The 25,496-nt window shown below is 44.5% G+C and overlaps 1 protein-coding gene and 1 long non-coding RNA gene across 4 annotated transcripts in view; one reads left to right on the forward strand and one right to left on the reverse strand.

Moving 5' to 3' along the window:
• Positions 1–18,148, reverse strand: part of CSE1L (chromosome segregation 1 like) — a 50,906-nt gene extending 32,758 nt beyond the window's left edge. Inside the window, exons 1-4 of one of the 3 annotated variants that reach the window (XM_063633380.1) lie at positions 17,971–18,105; positions 16,715–16,838; positions 5,857–5,952; positions 1,043–1,185 (exon numbers count right to left, since the gene is read on the reverse strand). In XM_063633380.1, coding sequence (XP_063489450.1) covers positions 1,043–1,185; positions 5,857–5,941 — 228 coding nt within the window. In that variant the 5' untranslated portion in view covers positions 5,942–5,952; positions 16,715–16,838; positions 17,971–18,105. Of the gene's footprint in view, positions 1–1,042; positions 1,186–5,856; positions 5,953–16,714; positions 16,839–17,970 lie in introns of all 3 variants that reach the window. The other 2 variants (XM_055265518.2, XM_055265519.2) reach the window with 2 other exon arrangements.
• LOC134735813 (uncharacterized) lies at positions 18,112–24,994 on the forward strand. The gene is made up of 3 exons (XR_010119329.1): positions 18,112–18,542; positions 21,363–21,577; positions 24,110–24,994. It is a non-coding gene; the product is annotated as an uncharacterized lncRNA (long non-coding RNA).
• Positions 24,995–25,496: the final 502 nt, after the last annotated feature.

Genomic DNA, 25,496 nt, shown 5'->3' on the forward strand with positions numbered 1-25,496 from the left:
AACAATATTTACTCTCTCTTTTATGGAATGAGAAAAAAAGTAAGACTCTAAGAAGTTTTTGAGCAGTTTAAAGTTGACTTTTTAGATAAACTGATGATTTTTGTCAACTGCTAATACTTTGTAACATCGTAACTGCTATCACTGTAGAAAAGCCTCATCTTTTTCTCTATCATGAGCCAGGCCTTCTCAACCTTAGCATCACTGACATTTTGGCTCAGATAATTCTTTGTTGTAGGAAGCTATCTTGTTCACTGTAGGATGCTTAGCAGCATCTCTGGCCTCTACCCACTAGATTCCAGTTGCAATCCTCCAGCTATGATGTCTCCAAATATACTGCCAAATGTCCCCTGGTGAGCCAAACTGCCCCCAGTTGAGAACCACTATCCTAAGCTAAGGAAAAAAATGCCTGTTTCTTAATTTATAATTTACTAATCATTAAACCTGTTATAAAATAGGTTTAATCTCAAAATTAGTATATATATACATATCCCACAAGACATAGGGCAAGATACCTTATCAAAAATTTGAAATCTAAATTATTTTGCATTTTGCAAATTTTCTATGTATCTGATTTCTTCTCAGCTTTATTTTTCCAACATCAGAAATCACTTCATTTATTCAGACTGTCTTCCCACAATGTCTCTTCAGTAGGCGGTGAGTAAAGCGTAAATTCCAAACATAATGGAGATTAAGACCAAGTCTCACTCCCTAGCAACCCGAGGTATGAAGCTGGACAAATTTATATAAATTCAAATGAAATAACAGAAGCTTTGGAAAAGGGTCCTGTTTAATTTTATCTTTGATCCATATATGAATCCTTTTTTTTTTTGAGACAAGGTCTCATTCTGTCACTAAAAGGCTAGAGTACAGTGGTGCAATCGTAGCTCACTGCAGCCTTGAACTCCTGGACTCAAGTGATCCTTCTGCCTCAGCCTCCAGAGTAGTTGGGACTACAAGCACGTGCCTTATCTTTGAAGAACACTGCTTATATAAACCTTATAAACATACAGGGTATTAAATTATGTATTCACAAAATACTTACAATTCTCCAGTTCCTTTTAATATAGTTTTTGAATGTTACTGAAGCACATACTTTGATAACATTATCCTGGGACTTTTCCAGTAATGTCAAAAGCAACAGTGGATAATTCTGATTTCCTTCCACAGATTCAAGAAATTTCTCAGCTGTAAAATAATTTTCATGTTAGAAGACTAAGATAAAAATCTTTCCACCTTATATATATCAAATATATATATATTATATATATATATCAAAAAAAGAGAAAAGATTAGGTTATTTGTGGGTCTACAGGGCCTCACTTCTCTTATCTATTAAGTGGATTATATGTCACATTAAACTTATATAATGCTTCAGTTTTCAAATCACTTTACCATCAATTAACTCACATGATTCTTACAAACCTATAAAGTGGCCTAATTGGATGATCATCTCATCTGCAAGAGAAGCTGCTTCCCAGAGAGATTAAGTGACTTCAAGAATTCATATACCCATGTCTTATTTCAGAAAGGAGTATTATTATTAGTAGTAGTAATATTTCTTTAATAGGCTAGTGATGAAGAGCAAATGAGTCAATTCATCCTAATATATTATTATTAGCCATATGGGTCCAGCGATTTACATACATATATATAGATATAAATATATATATAAAATTATAAAATTTCATTTAGTTGTCACTATTACCCAGAAAAGTAGATAGCATTTAAAAAACCAAGGCAGTAGATAGCATTTAAAAAACAAGATTAAGTAACTTGTTCAAGATCACACAGCTAGGCTTCACTACTGAGAAAGTTTTAGTGCAGTCCTTAGTCTACCTTACCAGCCCTAAGCTTTCTTGTCAAACTAAAAAAAAAAACCTAAAAATTTCTTAATACCAGCAATGAATTTATCCAAAAAATTTACCAATATATTTTCGACCCAGATTACATTCTGGGATAAATTTCCTAGGTTAATGATCACATGTGATGGCAGTACAGTATTTCTCGTAATTTTTTTCTACCTTTGGCTTCATAGGGCAACACCCAATATTCCAATATTTTTTGAAAAATTAATTTCATGTATCATTTAACACCTTCCCTCTTTCTGATTGAGTCCCAAGAGTTTCACTGATATTTTCAAACTCTCCTTCCTTTGTGCTTATCATGTCTTTCTTGAAGGATGAGGACTGTTAAACTGAAAAATGTTTTCCAGGAGGGGACATACTATGGTTTTATATGAGTACAGAACAATTTGTTTCCTCCACTTAGTAGCCAGCATTTTGTACAGGGCAACACACTACATCCATGATTTGAGGAAAAGCCCATACAAATTGCCAAGTCTCTTTCCTAAATTGTAATCAATATCCAGGAAGTGAGTTTGAGTCTGTTCCTTTCTGTGTTCATTTCTTCCAACTTACCACAGTATTCATATGCATATGTTTCTGCACACTCAAGGAGTCTCAAAAGGTCTAGTCGAGTCAGTCTAGTCAGTCAGTCTCAATCCCTGAGAAATGCCATGTTCCTAACTTCCTAGAAACACCAGATTATTTTTATACTCTGTCTTGAATTCATAAAGCAACAGAACCCTTGCCTCACACATTATTAAAAAAAAAAAATAATTGGCCAGGTGCGGTGGCTCACGCCTGTAATCCTAGCACTATGGGAGGCCGAGATGAGTGGATCACGAGGTCAGGAGATGGAGACCATCCTAGCTAACACAGTGAAACCCTGTCTCTGCTAAAAATACAAAAAATTAGGCGGGTGTGGTGGCGGGCACCTGTAGTCCCAGCTACTCGGGAGGCTGAGGCACAAGAATGGCGTGAACCCAGGAGGTGGAGCTTGCAGTGAGCTGAGATGGCGCCACTGCACTCCAGCCTGGGCGAGAGAGTGACTCTGTCTCAAAAATAAATAAATAAATAAAAGTAATAATAATAATTCTTTTGCCAGGCACGGTGGCTCACGCCTGTAACCCCAGCACTTTGGGAGGCCGAGGCGGGTGGATCACGAGGTCAGGAGATGGAGACCACCCTGGCTAACACGGTGAAACCCTGTCTCTACTAAAAATACAAAAAATTAGGCGGGCGTGGTGGTGGGCGCCTGTAGTCCCAGCTACTGGGGAGGCTGAGGCAGGAGAATGGCATGGACCCGGGAGGCGGAGCTTGCAGTGAGCCGAGATTGTGCCACTGCACTCCAGCCTGGGCGACAGAGTGAGACTCCGTCTCAAAAAAAAAAAAAAAAAATTTTAATAGTGTTGGCAACGGCTTTCTTTGAAAGTCTAAGAAGATTAAAGATTAGAGCCATTAACTTCCCTTTATCCAGGAACACATTACTTCTTTACACACTAATAAACTAATTTTCCCTCTCAGAAATCACAAAGACTTTTCTAGAATAGGATAGATGCACTAACATGTTCACGATTCTAGTCATCATACATAATATATAACACACATTCTCTTCCTCATGGAACCCTTCCAACATCCTCTATGAGCATGCACATTGGTAAGTTTTGAAGAAACAGGTTAAGAGCATTTTAATATGGCCCATATCAAGGATCAATAACTGACTGCTCACAGGATATATCCGGCCCAGAAGTAGTTTGGCTTGCACTGTATTTCAAAAATTTTTTTTTTTTTTTGAGATGAAGTCTCACTCTGTCACCTAGGCTGGTGTGCAGCTGGGTGATCTTGGCTCACTGTAACCTCTGCCTCCTGGGTTCAAGTGATTCTTGCGCCTCAGCCTCCCAAGTAGCTGGGATTACAGGCGCATGCTACCATGCCCAGCTAATTTTTGTATTTTTAGTAAAGACAGGGTTTCACGATGTTGGCCAGGCTGGTCTCAAACTCCTGACCTCAGGTGATCTGCCCTCCTGGGCCTCCCAAAGTGCTGGGATTACAGGCGTAGCACATGTGCCTGGCCAATTTTTTTTCTTTTGAGACGGAGTCTTGCTCTGTCACCAGGCTGGAGTGCAGTGGCCTCAGTTAACTGCAACCTCCGCTTCCTGAGTTCAAGCAATTCTCCTGCCTCAGCCTTCCAAGTACCTGGGACTACAGCCATGCACCACCACGCCCAGCTAATTTTTGTATTTTTAGTAGAGACAGGGTTTCACCACATTGGCCAGGATGGTCTAGATCTCTTGACCTTGTGATCCGCCTGCCTTGGCTTCCCAAAATGCTGGGATTACAGGCATGAGCAAATGTACCTGGCCTTTTTTTTTTTTTTTTTTTAAAGACAAGATTTCCCTCTGTCACCCAGGCTAGAGTGCACTGACATGATCATAACTCACTGCAGCTCCGACCTCTTGGGTATAAGTGAAGCTTTTTGCCTCAGCCTCCCCAGTTGCTAGGACTACAGGCACACATCATCACACTTGGCTAATTTTTAAATTTTCTGTAGAGACAGAGTCTTGCTATGTTGCCCAGGCTGGTCTCGAACTCCTGGATTCAAGTGATCTTCCTGCCTTGGCCTCCCAAATTACTCGGATTAAAGGCGTGATCACCATCCCTGGCTGTGTTTCAAAAAAATTTTTTTTTTTTGGGGGACTACGTCTCGCTCCGTCACCCAGGCTGGAGTGCAATGGAGCGATCTCAATTCACTGCAACCTCCACCTCCCAGGTTCAAGCAATTCTCCTGCCTCAGCCTCTCGAGTAGCTGGGACTACAGGTGTGTGCCACCATGCCCGGCTGAGTTTTTGTATTTTTTAGTAGAAACGGGGTTTTACCACATAGCCAGGATGGTCTCGATCTCCTGACCTCGTGATCCGCCCACCTCGGCCTCCCAAAGTGCTGGGATTACAAGCGTGAGCCACCGCGCCCGGCCCCAAAATCTTTTGAAGTTACTTGCTAACATTTAAAAATGAGGGCACTTCATATAAATATCCTTATTTTTCAAGCAAAATTGGAAATCTGATCTTGCAAAACTAGTCTGAATCTCCAAAATTAGCTAGTTCCAAAAAGTACTTGCCACTTAATCAGGGCATGTATTCTCCTGATATTACCAGTCTCCACTTGGCCTATCTCCCTCATTTAACTTAACATCTGAGTCCTCAGAACACCCAAGTACAAAATTTTAATTCTAAGTTTAATTCTGGTCAGATTCAGGAAGGAAAAAAAAAGCTCTAGGTCTTAAACTATATTAGTTAAATCAAACCCAACAGAAAATTAAGAGACAGTAACTGATTACTTGGTTTCATTCACTTAATCACTTTTTAGGCAATTACTCTCCTTTCTATGACCTAATTATTTTATCTCTAAAGCAGGCATTTTTTTTTTTTTTCTTTTTGAGATGGAGTCTTGCTCTGTCGCCCAGGCTGGAGTGCAGTGGCGCAATCTCGGCTCACTGCAAGCTCTGCCTCCCGGGTTCATGCCATTCTCCTGCCTCAGCCTCCTGAGTAGCTGGGACCACAGGCACCCGCCACCACACCCAGCTAATTTTTTGTATTTTTAGTAGAGACGGGGTTTCACCGTGTTAGCCAGGATGGTCTCCATCTCCTGACCTCGTGATCCGCCCGCCTTGGCCTCCCAAAGTGCTGGGATTACAGGCGTGAGCCACCGCATCCGGCCTAAAGCAGGCATGTTTTAAGTGGGTATTTTGGAAAAAGTCAAAGACAAAGCATTCTAAACATGTCAGTACTTTTTATCCCTAAACTAGTACTTTTTAATCCCAGAAGATGCCAAAAAAAGCTATTTTACTCCAAAAAACAACACACCATGGTATAGCAGCTGTAACACTTATAAACTATGCTTGAGAACCCAAGTATGAATCTTTTTAAAATATATTTATAAGGAGGCAGATAATACATAGGTTTCTCTCACCTGCCCTGAAGGAATTAATCAACCAAAAAACGTTTATTTTCTTTACCTGGACGTCGGATGGCAGGATCAGGATCAAGGGTTTTCTTTAAATATTCTGTTAGTGTTTGCAAATTTGCATCGCTGAGTTCCATTGCTATAGGATCTAAAATATAAAATGAGGTTTGGGTAACTGGTCACTTAGAGAAAAAGTGATTTACATTTAAAAAAATCCGTTTATATTATGGGTCTTTCTCTCTGAAAGTCATCCATCTGTTGTTTTTTATATGGGCAGTAAACCTGACTGAGACAAGAGCCCAGCAAATGAGATGTGCCTTTTTCCCCAAAAACAACAGTGAGACAATTCTGTGATAAGCGAGATGAAAAAAAATCCCAAAACTTCAAAAATATAGTCATAGAAAAAAATGCTGAAGGACCGCTCGAAGTCACCAAGAAGTTTATATGATTTAATGCTATGGGAAAGGGCTAATAAAGGTTAAGAAAAAAAAAATAACTGGAGGAACTTATTAAAGAAGCCCCATAAGGAGCCCGGGCACAGTGGCTCAGACCTGTAAATCCCGACACTTTGGGAGGCTGAGGCGGGTGGATTCCTTGAGCTCAGGAGTTAGAGACCAGCCTGTCAACAGGGCGAGACCCCGTCTCTACCAAAACTACAAAAAAATTGAAGCCGGGCATGGTGGCTCATGCCTGTAATCCCAGCACTTTGAGAGGCTGAGGCAGGCGGATCACCTGAGGTCAAGAATTTGAGACCAGCCTGGTCAACATGGTAAAATCCCATCTCTACTAAAAATACAAAAATTAGCTGGACATGGTGGCAGGAGCCTGTAATCTCAGGCGGCTGAGGCAGAAGAATCGCTTGAATACGGGAGGCAAAGGTTTCAGTGAGCTGAGATCGCACCATTGCACTGCAGCCTGGGCGATAAGAGCAAAATTCCGTCTCAAAACCAACCAACCAACCCAAAAAATTAGCCAGGCGTGGTAGTGGGCACCTTTGGTACCAGCTACTCGGAAGGCTGAGGTGGGAAGATGTCTTGAGCCTGGGGGCAGAGGTTGCAGTGGGCTGAGATGGTGCCACTGCACTCCAACTTGGGTGACGGAGCAAGACCCTGTCTCAAAAAAAAAAAAAAAAGCCCCACAATGAGAAATTAAAACTTTAAACAGCAAATAAACATCCCACATAAAGTTCTGAGATTAAAGAAACAAGAAATTCCTTCATGTACAACATGTAATCGCAAATACTACAAACAATGTGCTAAGAATTTGCATCTAGGGAGATAAATTCTAGAGTTCAGAAGATGACAGCTAAGATTATGATTCTAGAAGTTTTCATATTTAAAGCTTAAACAAAACTAAATCACAGAATATGCTTATGACTGACCAAAAAACTTCACATATAACAGATGATAAATTAAAAAAAAATTTTTGTAGAGACAGGGTCTCACAATGTTGCCCAAGTTGGTCTCAAACTCCTGGACTCAAGTGATCCTCCTGCCTTGGCCTCCCAATGTGCTAGGATTACAGGCGTGAGCCACCGTGCCCAGCCCACAAATTTTAAGCTAACTAAATGGCCCACATCGATTTAACTAGTAACAACATAGGCTAAGAAATACACAGTTCAAGAGATTTATTGTACAACAAGATGACTATAATAATGTATTGTACACTTGAAAATTACCGGGTATATTTTCAGTGCTTTCACCACACACACACACACACACACACACACACACACACACACACACACACCAAGCATGTGAAGTAATATATATGTTAATTAGCTTGATTTAGCCATTATACAATGTATACATATTTCAAAACATGCATACCACAAATATATACAATTTTGTCAATTAAAAATGGAAAAAAAAAAAGGAGTCTGAACCCACCCAATTAAAAGGAAAATGAAAAAAAAAAAAAAACACAGAAACAGCACATACACAGAGTACAAGTGTCAGATGTGCATGATTACCAACAGACCACAAATCCTGGGAATCTTATCAATTGAGCTTTATGGTCTTCAAGTTGTTGGTGAGATGATAAAATTAGGTGCAAACTGAGGGAACTTTTTGGGGGTGACAGAGTGTTCTAAAATTGGACTGTGGTGACACATGCATAACCTACATAAATTTTACTAACATTTCCCAAACAGTTCACTTAAAATGGATAAATCTTACAGTATGTAAATTCTACTTCAATAAAGCTATTTTAGGCCCCGGCCTAAATACATGGTGGCTCACGCCTGTAATCCCAGCACTTTGGGAGGCTGAGGGGGGTGATCACCTGAGGTCAGGAGTTTGAGACCAGCCTGGCCAACATGGTGAATCCTGTCTCTACTAAAAATACAAAATCAGCCTGGCGTGGTGGCATGTACCTGTAATCCCAGTTACTTGGGTGGCTGAGGCAGGAGAATCGCTTGAACCTGGAGGCAGAAGCTGCAGTGAACCAAGACTGTGCCACTGCACTCCAGCCTCAGAAAAAGTGAGACTTTGTCTCAAAAAAAAAAAAAAAAAAAAAAAAAAAGCAATTTTAGAAAACTCCACTTATGCTTAGATCCCATTAGGCAGCTTTTAGATATATAGCCACACGTAGATGGGAAAGTGGAGCCCTTTCAGGGAAATCATGCACCAAATTAACCAGAGGTTTCTATGAAAAAGAAAAAAATTAAACACACAATTTTTGTAAAATGTAAAAAAGGTCAGTGGAAAAAGTTCAAGGATATCATAATTCAAATTATGCAAAAAAACTTCACATATAGAAGAAAACAAAAAACACACTCCAAAATGCAGAACAGTGATAACATCTAGGTGATAGATATAAGGAGAGTTTTATTCTTTTCATACTTTTCTAATCTTACAATCACATATCTATTATACATTTACAGTCAGGAATTTAAAAAATTTTATTATTTTTTCAGACAGAGTCTTGCTCTGTGGCCCAGGCTGGACTGCAGGGGCATGATCATAGCTCACCACAGCCTCAACCTCCAGGGCTCAAGCCCCAACCTCCCACCTCAGCCTCTTAAGTAGCTGGGACTACAGGCGCAATCAACCATGCCTGGCTAATTTTTGTATTTTTTGTACAGATGGGGTTTCACCACATTGTGCAGGCTGGTCTTGAACTCCTGACCTCAAGCAATTTTCCTGCCTCGGCATCCCAAAGCACTGGGATTACAGGCATGAGCCACCACGCCAGGACCCATTTATTTTTAAAATGTCTATGACAATATGCAATCAAGTTCCTGTCCTAGAAGGAGCTTCTGTAATAGTTCGGAAGACAAGACACAACTGAAATGCCAAGTACAGGCCTATATACCCTTTACTAAAGTGATGAAATCCAAAAATCAAAAAACTGAAAAGTTTGTTTTTTTAACAAGTTTGTGGCAAACTCACTTGGCAACAAAACCTGCCTGAACTGCCTGAGGCTATCAACATAGATTTATCTCACTTAGTATGCAAATTTGTTTCACTAAAGAAATATCAATACATTTGATTACAGGGTGCAACCCCAAGCCCCACTGGGGATGTTGTGTAATCCACAGTACGTGCATCCAAAAAAAAAATCCCAAATTCTGAAACATTTATCCTCTGAACTGCCAAATGAATCACAAAGACAGCATCTTAAACGTTAGAAAGTTAAGAAGGGAGTCACGGGGTTATTCGGCCATCCAAGAGTTTCCCAGAGCCTGAGCCTTGAGCTGAACCCAAAATATGTATATTTGAATAGGCAAAGTAGAATGAGGGCGCATCTGCCAAAATGAATTGTGAGAGCAAAGTAACAGAGATGGAAAGAGAGAATAGTGGACTAGGAGATCAAGATCAGATCATATAGGTTCCTCCATACTTGGCTGAAGAGTGCCATGATTTAATGTATGGGGAAGCCATGAAGGTTTTCTGAAGTGGGTAAAAATGTAATGAAAGTGGAGGAGAGGACCTTTGGGCTGGTAATGGTTTGCAGAATGGGGGAAGTGTCACATGCATGAACCAGGTACATGATGCTAGATGTTTTCATAGGCTTCATATCATTTATTCCACACAACCATTTTACACACAAAGAAGGGCACTCAGGTTGACTAAGTCATATATGATTAATAAATAAATAAAGATCAGATTTAAATCAGCCCAACTCCATAGTTCTACCCTCTTTCTATTACCCAAGGCTGCCTCTTAGGTGGAAATGACAGAGGGCTGACCGAGAGTGAAAGCACTCACAACATAATAGAAAGGCTGATGTGAAAAGAGGGCAGCCAGAGGACAACTGAGCAGCGGCGAGCCAGAAAATAAGAAAATATTATCTAATGCTGTGCTTATGCAGGGCACTCCCCAACAGCCAGAAACCCCAACCTTCTAAAGAGAATTATCTGTATTCTACATGCTGCAGTCCTTCCCCTTAATTAGAAAATGTGTTTATCACAGGAAGCTAATGTTCTGACTGACTGAGTAGATCCCACCACCTACCTAATCACTCCCTCTAATCCAGGTGTACCACTCTATAGGTGTGAAAATCAAGTCCCATTAAACCACACATACAATCTATTGGGAGGCTACACCCTTTATGGTTTTTTATATCACAAGTTTGGAAAATGCTACACGTTATATCCTGCCCCACTTTGGAGATTCACAATACAAAGCACTTTAAACTCAAAAAGTTACTGGTTTACATCAATTAATCCAGAGTCTTCACTGGTGGGAGGCTGAGGCAGACAGATCACTTGAGCCCAGGAGTTCAAGACCCGCCTGGGCAACATGGCAAAACCCCATCTCTACTAAAAATACAAAAAATTAGCCAGTGTAGTGGTGTGGCCCTGTAGTCCTAGCTACTTGGGAGACTGAGTGGGAGGATTGCCCAGTCTCTCCTATTATTTGGCTATAGAACCCCTTTTCAATAGAACACACTTTGGAAAGCAATGATTTAATCCATTTATTTTCCTATTCCTTTTTTTCTGTGTTGAAATGGTGGATCGGTTATGAAATCATGAAAGTTTGGGCCAGGTGTGGTGGCTCACACCTATAATCCCAGCACTCTGGGAGGCTGAGAACGGCAGATCACCTGAGGTCAGGAGTTTGAAACCAGCCTGGCCAACACGGTGAAACCCCGTCTCTACTAAAAATTAGCCATGCATGGTAGCACATGCCTGTAATCCTAGCTACTCTGGAGGCTGAGGCAGGAGAATTGCTTGAACCCGGGAGGCAGAGGTTGCAATGAGGCGAGATTGAGCCATTGCACTCCAGCCTGGGCAACAAGAGAGAAACTCAGTCTCAAAAAAAAAAAAAAAAAAAGTTACTTTGCTGTGGTCAAGTTATATCATTAACATCAGTGTATCTGAGTTAAAGGAAATTGGCCTTTCTTTGCCATATGCAAATTTCTTCTACCTTTGGGGATTCATGCAAGGCAGATTGTTAGAAACTTGGGTGGGGAGGGTGCAGGGGGAGATTTACAGATCTATTTTGTCCTTTTTTTTTTTTTTTTTTTTTTAAAGAGACAGGGGGTCTCAATGTATTGTCCAGATTGTATTCTAACTCCTGAGCTCAAGCAATCCTCCTGCCTCAGCCTCTGGAATAGCTGGGACTAAAGGCATATGCCACCACACAGGGCTTATTTTCTTGATTTTTAAAAATACACTTCTTAATAAATTTGCATTTCACTTTCTTCATTACGTTTCTCTAGCATTTGTATATTTCTCAACTGAAACTCCTTAGATTCCTCATAATTACTTGTATTAAACACCCAAACTCCTGGCCAGGTGCGGTGGCTGACACCTGTTAGCACAGCACTTTGGGAGGCCAAGGCAGACGGATTGCTTTAGCCGGCTTGAGACCAGCCTGGGCTAACACAGCAAGACCCTGTCTCTACTAAAAATACAAAAAATTAGCCAGGTGTGGTGGCACACACCTGTAGATCCAGCAAGTTGAGACTGCTGTGAGTTGTGATCAGGCCACTGTACTACACACTGGGCAATGGGAGTGAGACCCTATCTCCAAAACAACCACCACCACCACCACCACCACCAAATCCCTTACCACAGCAGAGTCTAAGCAATCTGGCATCTATTGACCTCATCTCCTACCTCCTCCTGGCTCTTGCTACATTCCAGGCACAAAAGCCTTCTGTTCTACAAACTGGCCACAAGAGTTCTCCCTGACCACAATAATGCTCATCCTCTAATTTGATAATGGACACCATTCAGCACTCAGCCCACTGTCAACTCTTCAAAAAGGCCTTCTACGATTACCATCTACATCATCCTTGTTTTAGCAATTACCCTCATTTGAAATCATCTTCAACTTCTTTGTCGTCTCATACACACACTAGACTGCAAGCTCCTGAGGGCAGGGACTTTTGTCTGTATGCTCAGGCCTTCACCATTACCTGGCACACAGTACATATTTAGTAAGCATTTGTTGTATGAACTAAAGGATAAGTCACAACATGTCAGTCACCCAGCAAAACATGAGTTTCCAGTCAAGACTGGAGACTATCCCTTCAGATCAATCATTAGCAGCCCCAACATAATGTGGGAACTCAGTTGCATGAATGTCAGATGAACAAATGACCAACTTAACTGCCACAACTAAATCTGTCTATTCAAAAGCACTTCAAGAAAGTGAATTTTTAGATTTGTTCTGGCCTGGCAGAATGGCTCATGCCTGTAATCCCAGCGCTTTGGAAGGCCGAGGCAGAAGGATCACTTGAGGCTAGGATTTCAAGACCAGCGTGGGCAACATAGTGAGACCCTGTCTTTACAATAAACAAAAAAAATTAGCCAGGCATGGTGGCGAGCACTTGTGGTCTCAGCTGCTCTGGAGGCTGAGGCAGAAGGACTGGTTAAGCCCAGAATTTTAAGGCTGCAGTGAGCTATGATCATGCCATTGCATTCTAATCTGGGCAACAGAGTGAGACTCTGTCTCTGAAAAAAAGATAAGATTTATCCTGTATTACCTGTTCAAACATGCCAGTGATTTTACTTTTGTTTCAGGGTTCTGTACTTACTGTTCCCTCTGCCTGCAGAGCTCTGCCCATGGAAAGCTACAAGGTTCGCACTGCCCACTTCATTCTCATTCAGGACTCTTGTTTTTTTTTGGAGACAGGGGTCTTTGCTCTGTCACCCAGGCTGGAGTGCAGTGGCGTGATCTCAGCTCACTGCAGCCCCTGCCTCCAAGGTTCAAGCAATTCTGCCTCAACCTCCCAAGTAGCTGGGACTACAGGTGTGTGCCACCACGCCCAGCTGAGTTTTGTACTTATAGTAGAGATGTGGCTTCACCGTGTTGGCCAGGCTAATCTCAAACTCTTGACCTCAGGTGATCTGCCCGCCTCAGCCTCCCAAAGTGCTGGGATTACAGGCATGAGCCACCGTGCCCTGCCTGGAAGGACTCTTCAAATGTCATCTTTTTTTCAGAGATGCTTTGCTGCACCATCCTATCTAAAAGAGCATTCACCTCAGTTACTCTCCATGCCCTTACTCTACTATTTTCCAAGTAAATTTTATCAGGCATATTAATTTCTTTTGTCATTTACTGTGCTTCTCTCTGCACTAGATTGTAAACTCCATTGATAGTAGGGACTTTATGGTTTGTTCACTGCTCTCTCCCCAGAACCTTACAATAGTGATGAGCACCCATTATATATTTGTTGTACTATTTTAAAAAAGCTAGATACCTTTGATGTTTCCATCAAAAATATTATTCTTCATCTTTATTTTGGTTGGTTGACTGTGTCAAACAGAAAGAGGTGGACACAACCTTTTAGATTCTAAAACCACAGCAGGCTGAGCAAGGTGGCTCACTTCTGTAATCCCAGCACTTTGGAAGGCAGAGATGGGACGATTGCTTGACCCCAAGGGACCATTCAAGACCAGACTTGGCAACAATAGTGAGATCCTGTCTCTACAAAAAATTTAAAAAATTAGCTGGGCTCAGGCCGGGCGCAGTGGCTCATGTCTGTAATACCAGCACTTTGGGAGGCCGAGGTGGGCAGATCACCTGAGGTCAGGAGTTCGAGACCAGCCTGACCAATGTGATGAAACCCTGTCTCTACTAAAAATACAAAAAAAAAAAAAAAAAAAAAAAAAAAAAAAAAAAATTAGCCGGGCGTGGTGGCATGCGCCTGTAATCCCAGCTACTCAGGAGGCTGAGACAGGAGAATTGCTTGAACCCAGGAGGCAGAGGTTTCAATGAGCCAAGATTGCACCACTGCACTCTAGCTCTAGCCTGAGCAACAAAAGTGAAACTCCATCTCAAAAAAAAAAAAAACAAAATTAGCTGAGCTTGGTGATACCCTCCTGTGGTCCTAGCTACTAGGGAAGTTGAGGCAGGAGGATTGCTTGAGCCCGGGAGGTCTAGGCTACAATAAGCTGAGGTCTTGCCACTGCAGTCCAGTCTGGGTGACTGAATGAAACCCTGTCTCCAAAAATAAAATAAAATAAAATAAAAATAAATAAAACCACATAATAGAATGAAACCTAAAATGATGAAGTTGAGGTGCTAGGGTAGGACTATTTTTAAGTTTAAAAAAAAGTAAGGGGTTATATAAATATGCATGTTATAATCCCTCAAAGTTAAAATACTACATAGATCCCAGAATCTTAATATTCTTTTTTGAGACAGGGTCTGGGTCTGTTACCTAGGCTGGAGAAATGCAGTGGTGTAATTCTGGCCCACTGAAACCTCTGCCTCCTGGGCTCAAGCCATCCTTCTACTTCAGCCTCCCAAGTAGCTGGGACTACAGGCACACACCACCACACCTAGCTAATTTTTGTGTTGTTTCTGTAGACGGGGTTCCCATGTTGCCCAGGCTGGTATGGAACTCCTGAGCTCAAGTGATCCGCCCACCTTGGCCTTCCAAAGTTTATTCTTTGGGAATATTCTTTAAGGAACTATTTCTCACCAAATCCTTTTTATATCGCCTTACTGATACAGTCTATAAAACCGAATTCTAAGCTTATACTTGATTTGAGAATATAAGAGAAATCAGGGACTTTTAGAGAACATTTTACAGGTATTCATAATTATCAACAAGATCAAGCTCTAATTATCTTATGCGACCACAAGTAAAGGTACTTTGACACTCTGAAATATTCGCAATATATAAATGCAAAAAGTGCTACCGATCTAAAAATGACTCAAACTAGAAACAAAAAATTCATTTTGGCCAGGTAGGGGACTCATGCCTGTAATCCCAGCTCTTTGGGAGGCCAAGGTAAACAGATTGGTTGAGTCCAGGAGTTTGAGACCAACCTGGGCAACATGGTGAAACCCTATCTCTACAAAAAAAAATATAATAATTAGTTGAGTGTGGTGGTGCACACCTGTAGTCCTAGCTACTCGGGAGGCTGAGGTAGGTGGATAGACTCAGCCCAGGTCAGCCCAGGCAACACAGTGAGATGGTGTCTCAAAAAAAAAAAAAAAAAAAAAAAAAAGGAGGGAGAAGAGAATAATTCATTTTTATCACCTTTAAATGAGGGGGTGATACTTTTCTTTCTCCACGTAACTATCTTTGGAAAGCTCTACCAATACACAATTAAAAAATTTAAAGAAGCATCACAATAAATCAGTTAAGACAGACATCTAAATTTCCAAGTTCTTCTTGTTGAATGAATAGCCAGACCTAAGTCTGGCATCTTCCCACAGGCCTTCAGTTACAGGTGGAGATTTCTGTAATAAAAGCTTTACTTTCCAAAGCCATCTCACAGACATCTGTGACATAAGCTGACCCAAGATGTCTGCCTTTTTCTTCGGTATGTCCTCAACACATTAGAGAACCATTCCCGAGGCCTTACATTTGGGAAGAGGGAAAGAGATCCAATGAATGAAAACTATCTGGCACCCACATATGAAGAACATATCCCAACACCTCAACTTACCCTCTGCTTTCTAACCATAGGAATATACCACTTAGAATCAAATCCAAACTCCTTACATTGCCTACAAAGCCTTCCATAATCCAGGTCCTGGATACTTCTCCCTTCACATAACACTCTAGGAACCTAAGATATTCCTCAAATATTTCAATATTCCAAGCCGGTTCCTGTCCTTGAGCCTTGAGCCTTCTATTCCCTCTACCTGGAATATTCTGCCCCTCACCTTTTAATGGCTGGTCTCTATCCAAATGTCACCTCCTCAGAAAAGCCTTCTTCACCTGTCACATAATTCTGTCACTATCTGAAATTATCTAATGTTTTTTCTTTCGCCCACGAGAATACATGGTCCTCAAGGGAAGGGACCTTGTCCATTTTTGTTTTTTCACTATATTCCCAGAGATTAAGTGGATGCTCAATAAAGTTATTAAATGAATAAAGAAACAAATTAATTCCAAAACTAGAGCATTGCTCTTGCATCCATCCAATCCTGTCCCAGACCCCAACCAGCAGAAGTAATCAGAAGGGGAGAGAGACTTCCCTTGCACTGATGGTAAGAAGTGAAAGATAAAGGGTTGTAGGAGGGGAGAGACTAGGTCCATTAGGATCCTCTGAAAGCATGCCAAAAAAAAAAAAAAAAAAAGACACACACACAAAGAAAGGCCAAAGATCTGACTATGTGGGCCCAAGGTGAAGACAAAAAGGGCAATTGGTGGAATCCAAGACTAAAGGGTCCCCTTCTGTGCCTCCAAGGAAGAATAATACTTGGGCATCTACCATGTGGCAAGCACAGGTGGGATGGCACCCACCAGAGAGAGAGAAGACAGACAAGGTCCTTGCTCTCAAAGAGCTTACATTCTAGCAGTTGAGAAAGGTAACAAACAAGTAAGCAATAAGTAATTGTTAGTAAATGCTATGAAGTAACTAAAACCAGGTGATGTTGATGGAGAGCCATGGAAGAAAGGTCCTAGAGAGGTTGATTAGGCAGCCTGACCAACGTGGTGAAACCCCATCTCTAACAAAAATACAAAAATTAGCCGGGTGTGGTGGCGCGTACCTGTAGTCTCAGCTATTCAGGAGGCTGAGGCAGGAGAATCGCTTGAATCCGGGAGGCGGAGGTTGCAGTGAGTTGAGATCGCGCCACTGCACTCCACCCTGGGAGGCAGAGCGAGACTCTCTCTCTCAAAAAAAAAAAAAAAAAAAAAAAAAAAGAAGAGGTTGGTTACGGGAGGCCTACGGTGAGGGAAACTTGGGAGAGGGGGCCTGCCTTGCAAAAATTATGTTGGTAATTTCCCAGCAAACAAAAGGCACGTGCAAATAATTTTAAATCGGAATAAGCCTGGAATATGGAAGAAACAGAAAGCCACAATGGCTGAGGAGAAAGATGGGTGGGAGAGATGAATAAACAACCGTCAGCTCCCAGGGAACCTTTGTAAACCACGGTAAATAACTCAGCGCATCCTCAAAGCCACTTTACGAGGTAGATTCTGTTATTAACCCCATTTTGCAGCTAAGGAAATGGAGGCTCAGTGAGATGAGGTGACCAGCCTCAAGTTACACCCCTGAAAAGAGGCTACGTCTGGAATGAACCCAGGCGATCTAATTCCAAAGTCTATGCTCCGAACCACCACAGCACAGCGTTTCTCCCAAAATGAGGAAACCCCTCAGTTACAGGGGATTTCTATGTCCCGGGTGTACCGACTAGAATTCTCACAAACAATCCAGCAAAGTGAGATCACGAAGCCCGTTTTACAGTCAGGGATTCAAGTACAGAGGTTAGAGAAGGGTGAGTTCGGGGGCTTCACTAGAGTTAGGGCAAGGGGCGATCGCGCGGCAGCCGCAGCTCCACGCGCCCACAGTCCCCGCCGGGGCAGGCCTCGCCGCCGCACACCCAGCTCGCGCGGCTGGCAGCCCCCGTCGCAGAGAATGGACACGCGAGCGCGACCAATAAGGAGCGGCCTTCCCGAGCGGAGAGGCGGCGGCGCAGCCAATCAGCGCCGTGATGGAGAGGAAAGGGCGGGCAATCCGCAGGCTCGCGTTAGGCCGCACCTCAGTTGCCCTCACCCCTCACAGGCCGTGGGGCCGCCGAGCGTAGGCCAGAGACCTCGGACGCCGCGAGGCGAGGCAAGCGCTGCCTAAGGAAGACGAAGACCTTGCCTGAGCGCACCGCCCGAGCCCCGGGCCCACATTCCGCTCTTGCCTAGAGGCGCGGTTCTCACTCCCTAGCGCTCGTTAGTACCGGGAGCGCCTCATCCCTTCCTCAGCTGGGCCCCATGAGCCACTCTGGTAGGCCGTGCACGCCCCGCGCCTCACCTCGTGGGGATACAGAAACGGAGGAGGGAACCCCAGCCGCGGACCGTAGCTGGCACTACCCGCTCCTGCCGCCGCTCCGCCTCACATTCAAACCCCGGCAAAATGGCGCGACAGCGAGCCTGAGGCCAGAGCGCATGCGCGAGCGGCCCGCTGCAGGGGGCGGGGCCAGGAATGCTCTGGCCTCACCCAAGTTCGAAGGGCCAATCCGGGCCTCGCTCTGTTTCTGCGCTGATGTCACAAGTGACAATGCTCTTTGGCTCTGACCATGCCAGCAGGCTTCACGGTTCCCGTTTTCTAAAGAGGAACACAGATTCAGCGAGCGGCTGCTGGCTTGTGATCTATTTTGATGTCAGGGCTTGGCACGTAGGAGGTGTTCAATGTTGATCGATCCAAGGTCATGCACATAGGGTCTAAGACGGAAGAGAACTTCCTGCCCCTCTTGGAGCTTCTATTTTAGAGGGAGACACGGCCAGACAGGTCTCGAACTCCTGGCCTCAAGTGATCCGCACACCTTGGCCTTCCAAAGTGCTGGGATTCCAGGCGTGAGCCACCGCGCCTGGCCTGATATGTAAGTTTGGGTACTCTTATTACAGCCCACAAACCATATGGGATCTGGCCCCTGCCAGCCTGCCTGCCCTCATCACCTTCCGCTTCCCTCCTCTCTTCACTCTCACTCAGCTCCTCCACCCCGCCTTCTTCCTATTCCTCTAAGCTCCAAGCTTATTTCCACTTTAGAGCATTTATACTTGCTGTTCCCTGTGCTGGGATGTTCTAGATTCCTGAGTGACTGGCTCCTTCTTTACATTTAGGTTCCAGCTCAAATGTCACCTCCACAAAGAGGCCTATCTGAAATTGCCCACTCACCACCACCCAGCACACAAATTAGGGTTGCCAGGTTTAGCAAATAAAATGCAGGCTGCCCAGGTCAATGTAAATTTTAGAAAAAAATTTATAATTTTCTAGTATAAATACTGTATAGGATATATTTATACTTAAAAATCATGCATTGCTTATCTGAAATTCACATTGAACTGGGTGCCTAGTATTTGATCTGGTAACCCTATTTCCATGGGTCACAAGCCAGCAGCCGCTTGCTGAATCTGTGTTCCTCATTATGGTATTTATCACTCTTCAACTAATTGTCTCTTCTTTGTTTATTTTGTTCTTCCTTCCGCCTCTGCCCTCCTAAACCCCTGCCCTCCTCCCCCCATCCATAACCTAAGGGATTCTATAAAGCAAGGGCTTTTCTTTTTTTTTTTTTTTTTTAAGACAGTCTTGCTCTGTCGCCCAGGCTGGAGGGCTGGGTGCAGTGGCGCTATCATGGCTTACTGCAACCTCTGCCTCCCAGGTTCAAGCGATTCTCCTGACTCAGCCTCCCAAGTAGCTGGGACTACAGGTGCCTGCCACCATGCCCCGCTAATTTTTGTATTTTTAGTAGACAGGGTTTCACCATATTGGCCAGGCTGGTCTTGAACTCCTGAACTTGTGATCCGCCAGCCTTGGCCTCCCAAAGTGCTGGGATTACAGGCGTGAGCCACCGCGCCTGGCCAGGGCTTTTTTTTTCTTCTTCTTCTTTTAAGAGACAGGGTCTTGCTCTGTCACCCAGGCTGCAGTGCAATGACACAATCATAGCTCATTGCAGCCTCAACCTCCTAGGCTAAAGCAATCCTCCCACTTCAGCCTCCTGAGTAGCTAGGACTACAGGTGCCTGCCACCACACCTGGCTAATTTTGAATTTTTTTTGTAGAGATGAGCTCTCACTGTGTTGCCCAGGCAAACTCCTGGCCTCAAGTGATCCTCCCACCTCAGCCTCCTAAAGCACTGGGATAGGGCTGGCCATGGTGGCTCACGCCTGTAATCCCAGTGATTTGGGAGACCGAGGCGGGCAGATCACCCGAGGTCGGGAGTTTGAGACCTGACCAACATGGAGAAACCCCGTCTCTACTAAAAATACAAAATTAGCCGGGCGTGGTGGTGCATGCCTGCAATCCCAGCTACTTGGGAGGCTGAGGCAGGAGAATCGTTTGAACCCGGGAGGCAGAGGTTGTGGTGAGCTGAGATCTCGCCATTGCACTCCAGCCTGGGCAACAAGAGCGAAACTCCATCTCAAAAAAAGTAAGTCCTGGGATTACAGGTGTGAGCCACCGCACTTAGCCCCGTATAGATGGTATTCACAGCTGTACCCCCAGCACGAGGCACACAGTAGCTGCTCAATAAATGTTTGTTGCATGTTGAATGAAATGCCGTATATAAATAAGTGAAGTCCATGGAGAAAGGTACATGAGTGAAAGACATTGGTGAGGCCGGGCGCGGTGGCTTACGCCTGTAATCCCAGCACTTTGGAAGGCTGAGGCAGGTGGATCATGAGGTCAGGAGATCGAGACCATCCTGGCCAACATGGTAAAACCCTGTCTCTACAAAAATACAAAAATTAGCCGGATGTGGTGGCATGCGCCTGTAGTCCCAGCTACTCAGGAGGCTGAGGCAGGAGAATCGCTTGAATCCAGGAGGCAGAGGCTGCAGTGAGCCGAGATCGAGCCACTGCACTCCAGCCTGGGTGACGGCGAGACCGTGTCTCAAAAAAAAAAAAAATACATAAATAAAATAAAAATAAAAATAAACCGGCCGGGCGCGGTGGTTCACACTTGTAATCCCAGCACTTTGGGAGGCCGAGGCGGGCAGATCACGAGGTCAGGGGACTGAGACCATGGTGAAACCCCGTCTCTACTAGAAATACAAAAAATTAGCCGGGCGTGGTGGCAGGCGCCTGTAGTCCCAGCTACTCGGAGAGGTTGAGGCAGGAGAATGGCGTGAACCCGGGAGGCGGAGCTTGCAGTGAGCCGAGATTGCGCCACTGCACTCCAGCCTGGGCGACAGAGTGAGACTCCGTCTCAAAAAATAAATAAATAAATAAATAAATAAACCATGATGGTCAGAAGACGGTGGAACATTTAAAAAAAAAAAAGACATTGGTGAAAAAGATGTATTTTTACTATTGCAGCAATAGTACCAGTAATCACCAGTAATCGTCTTAATCGTTCTAATCTGCTTTTTTTTTTTTTTTTGAGACAGAGTCTCACACTGTTGCGCAGGCTGGAGTGCAGTGGTATGATCTCGGCTCACTGCAAGCTCCACCTCCTGGGTTCACGCCATTCTCCTGCCTCAGCCTCTCGAGCAGCTGGGACTACAGGCGCCCACCACCATGCCCAGCTAATTTTTTGTATTCTTAGTAGAGACAGGGTTTCACCATGTTAGCCAGGATGGTCTTGATCTCCTGACCTCATGATCTGCCTGCCTCGGCCTCCCAAAGTGCTGGGATTACAGGTGGGAGCTACCACGCCCGGCCCACTAATCTGCTTTAATATAATTAACATGTTCCTGTAGTCCTAGAGAGAATGAGCCTGGTGACTTTACCATTTTCCACCTCTAAGAGCCAGTCGCAAAGGAGGCTGGCTGGCATCTTGTGTCTGTCTAGCATCTCTGCCAGTTTCTGTAGAAAACCCTCAAGCTGTGCCAAGATGATCGTCTGTGGACACAGCTCTTGGTGTCACGGGGTGTCTCCTCCTACTGCCTATCGCCCTTTGCAGCCACTGGAATAATCATGCAGGTGAGAGCCACAGAAAGGCTGAGTGTCCTCCACTCTGCATGGTTCATGGGTGACAGCTAAAGATTCCCTTGGGAATCCTCCCCACCCCAGCTCCACTACATGCACATACTCTTGGGGCTTGCTACAACTCTTAACAGACTGTGTTGGAAACCAAAGAAAACAATTCATCCACTTCAAGGAGCAGGAGACTAAGTACTCATTCATGTAGTTTCCTTTCTTTCTAAACCCTTATAAAACAATCTGTCTAGGTCGGGCGTGGTGGCTCACGCCTGTAATCCCAACACTTTGGGAGGACAGGATGGGTCACCCGAGGTCAGGAGTTCGAGACCAGTCTGGCCAACATGGTGAAACCCCATCTCTACTAAAAATACAAAAATTAGCCGGGTGTGGTGGTGGGCGCCTGTAATCCCAGCTACTTGGGAGGCTGAGGCAGGAGAATCACTTGAACCTGGGAGGTAGAGGTTGCAGTGAGCTGAGGTCGCGCCACTGCACTCCAGCCTGGGCGACAAAGCGAGATTCTGTACCCCCGCGCAAAAACAAAAAAAAACCCCAATCTGTCTAATGTAAGGAAAGACATTCTGAAAAGACACATTGTCTATGGTGTGCTCCTTGAGGAAGATAACTTTACATTTTATTTGGATCCAGAAAGGCATGGACACATCTGGTTATGCTGGGAAAGAACAAGTCTTATGTCTCAATCTCGCTTTTCAAGCCCAACTGAGATGCAGAAGAGTGTTAACAGCTAACATTGAGAAGTATATTATTGTTGTTTCTTATCTTTTTTAAAATGGAGGCACTTTAATTTTTTTTTTTTTGAGATGGAATCTCACTCTGTTGCCCAGGCTGTACAGTGGCGCAATTTTGGCTCACTACAACCTCCGCCTCCCAGGTTCAAGCAATTCTCCTGCCTCAGCCTCCCAAGTAGCTGAGACTACAGGCACCCACTACCACACTCAGCTAATTTTTGTATTTTTAGTAGAGATGGTTTCACCATGTTGGCCAGGCTGGTCTTGACCTAGCCTCAGGTGATCTGCACGCCTCGGCCTCCCAAAATGCTGGGATTACAGGCATGAGCCACTGCATCTGGCCTATTTCTGTTTAAATAGATGTTTATATGTTATAAAAATCTACACGTTTGAGACTAGCCTGACCAACATGGTGAAACCCCATCTCTACTAAAAATATGAAAATTAGCCGGGCGTGGTAGTGCATGCCTGTAATCTCAGCTACTCAGGAGGCTGAGGCAGGAGAATTGCTTGAACCCAGGAGGCAGAGGTTGCAGTGAGCTGAGATTGTGCCATTGCACTCCAGCTGGGCAACAGAGCGAGACTCCATCTCAAAAAAACAAAAAAATCTACTCATACAAAATGGGAAATCTCCTTTATTAATTGGGATATAAGTTGTAGGTAATATATTATGTCCTCTATTTCCTTATTTTATATTTTTTAATTAAAAAAATTTAAATGTATATATTTAAATTTTTTTGTAGGGATTGGGTCTCTCTGTGTTGCCCAGATTGGTCTCAAACCTCTGGGCTCAACTGTTCCACCCACCTTGGCCTCCCAAAATGCTGGGATTACAGTGGCTCACTGCAATCTCCGCCTCCCAGGTTCAAGCGATTCTCCTGCCTCAGCCTCCCAAATAGCTGGGATTACAGGCATGTGCCACCACACCCAGCTAACTTTTGTGCTTTTAGTAGAGATGGGGTTTCACCATGTTGGTCAGGCTGGTCTTGAACTCCTGAACTCAGGTGATCCACCTGCCTCTGCCTCCCAAAGTGCCGGAATTACAGGTGTGAGGCACCACGCCTGACCTAGAAGTGTATTTTTCATGCTTCTTGATGGGAAATTATATTTTTTCCATCTCTTGAAGTGGGATTTTTAGACCTGCCTTAGACCTGGGCAAGCCTGCAGACCTTTGCTGTGCCCTTGCTTTAGAGGGCTTCATCCTGGCCCTCCTCCAGCTGCTCCCTCCTGCCCGTGAGCCGAATGGGTGTGCACATCTAGAACACGTGCTACGTACTCCCTTTGAGACCACACTGCAGTTGCACAGAGCCCTGGAATTCCCGACCCATAGGCCCCTGGCCTGTGGAGACCCTTGCCTGGGTCACTTCTTCAGAGGGTGGGCTGCACAGCAGCTTGTGAGCACTCCCATGCTGGAAGGGTGACTTGGGTCAGAAAGGGGTTTGCAAGGGGTTTGGACAGGACTGGGCTTCCATGCACACATGCAAAGCCTTAAGGTGCAGGGTGAAGCCTGAGGTGGAGAGAGCAGGGTGCTGGTCTTGGGCCAGCCACCCGGTGCTGATGCTTTCTGATGTGGAGCTCTGAGGAGCCTGAGAATTCCATCTTTGACCTGCTCTTCCAGATCTTTACAAAGGTACATTTATAAAGGAAGGAAGATAGAATGTCTTATTCAAAAGCTTTACATATAGTTTTTCAATGTTGACCCTCAGAGCATGTGAGCTGACATTTGTATTTCTGCCCTAGAGCCTGCAAATGTTAGTCCTGTGCTAAGTGTGTTCTCTGTCCACAGGAGCCAGGGCCCCCCATATTATCTACCGCTGTCCATCTGCTCTCCAGCACGTCAGAGCAGCCCTTCCCCTGTGTGAGATTCCTCTCCAGGGCAAGACTGAAGGGAGCATCAAGGTTGCAGTGGAAGACATGAATTGGAAGTGGAGCTGGGCAGTTATTTATTTAAATAGAGACAAGGCTGAATGCGGTGGCTCACGCCTGTAATCCCAGCACTTTAGGAGGCTGAGGTGGGTAGACCACCTGAGGTCAGGAGTTCGAGACCAGCCTGGTCAACATGGCGAAATCCCGTCTCTACTAAAACTACAAAAATTAGCTGGGCGCGGTGACACGCACCTGTAGTCCCAGCTACTCAGGAGGCTGAGGCACAAGAATTGCTTGAACCTGGAAGGCCAAGATTGCAGTGAGCCAAGATTGCACTACTGCACTCCAGCCTGGGCGACAGAGCCAGACTCCATCTCAAAAAAAATATAAATAAAAAGTAAATAAATAGAGACAAAGTCTCACTGTGTTGCCCAGGCTGGTCTCGAACTCCTGGGCTGAAGCAATCTGCCTGCCTTGGCCTCCCAGAGAGCTGGGGTTACAGATGTGAGGCACGGTGCCAGTCTAGATCTGGGCAGTGTTTAGGAGGCGGGCTCTAGAGCCAGGCTGCAGGGCTTCAAATCCAGCTGAGTGTCCTAAGTTGTTTGTCAACCTCTCTGAGCCTGTACGTCTCTGTAAAAAGGAGGGATGCTGGTGATGATAATAGTACCTACTTTATGGGGGTTATTGTGCGAATTAATGGCTGAAGAATGGTTGAAATAGCAAGAGTCAAAAACATGATCAATATGGAAAGCCTAGCAGGAGAAAGTAATAAAGTTCATTGAAGGGGAGATGGGGAGGGGGACAGATGGGGTCTCACCGTTTCTCAGGCTGGTCTCAAACTTCTGGCCTCAAGTGATCCTCCTGCCTTAGCCTCCCAGAGTGTTGGGATTATAGGCATGAGCCACTGTGCCCAGCCATTAAATTCTCCTTCTTTCCTCTTTCGATGGAAGGGAAGGGAGAAGTGAGACTTTACCAGGAGTCCACGGAATGTGGCCCAAAGGCCAAGGACAGAGTAACTTCCAGGACTCTCTCAGAGGGCAGCAGGAGCCTAGGGCTGCTTTCTGCCTATGACAGTTGTGCAGTAGAAGTGGGTCTTCAGAGGCTGGGCACAGTGTCTCAGGCCTGTAATCCCAGCACCTTGGGAGGCAGAGGCGGGCAAATCACCTGAGGTCAGGAGTTTGAGACCAGCCTGGTCAACATGGTGAAAGCCAGTCTCTACTAAAAATACAAAAATTAGCCAAGTAATTTTTTTTTTTCTTTTTTTGAGGAGTCTTGCTCTGTCGCCCAGGCTGGAGTGCAGTGGTGTG

This window comes from Symphalangus syndactylus, chromosome 24, assembly GCF_028878055.3.
Source record: "Symphalangus syndactylus isolate Jambi chromosome 24, NHGRI_mSymSyn1-v2.1_pri, whole genome shotgun sequence".
Lineage (NCBI taxonomy): Eukaryota > Metazoa > Chordata > Mammalia > Primates > Hylobatidae > Symphalangus > Symphalangus syndactylus.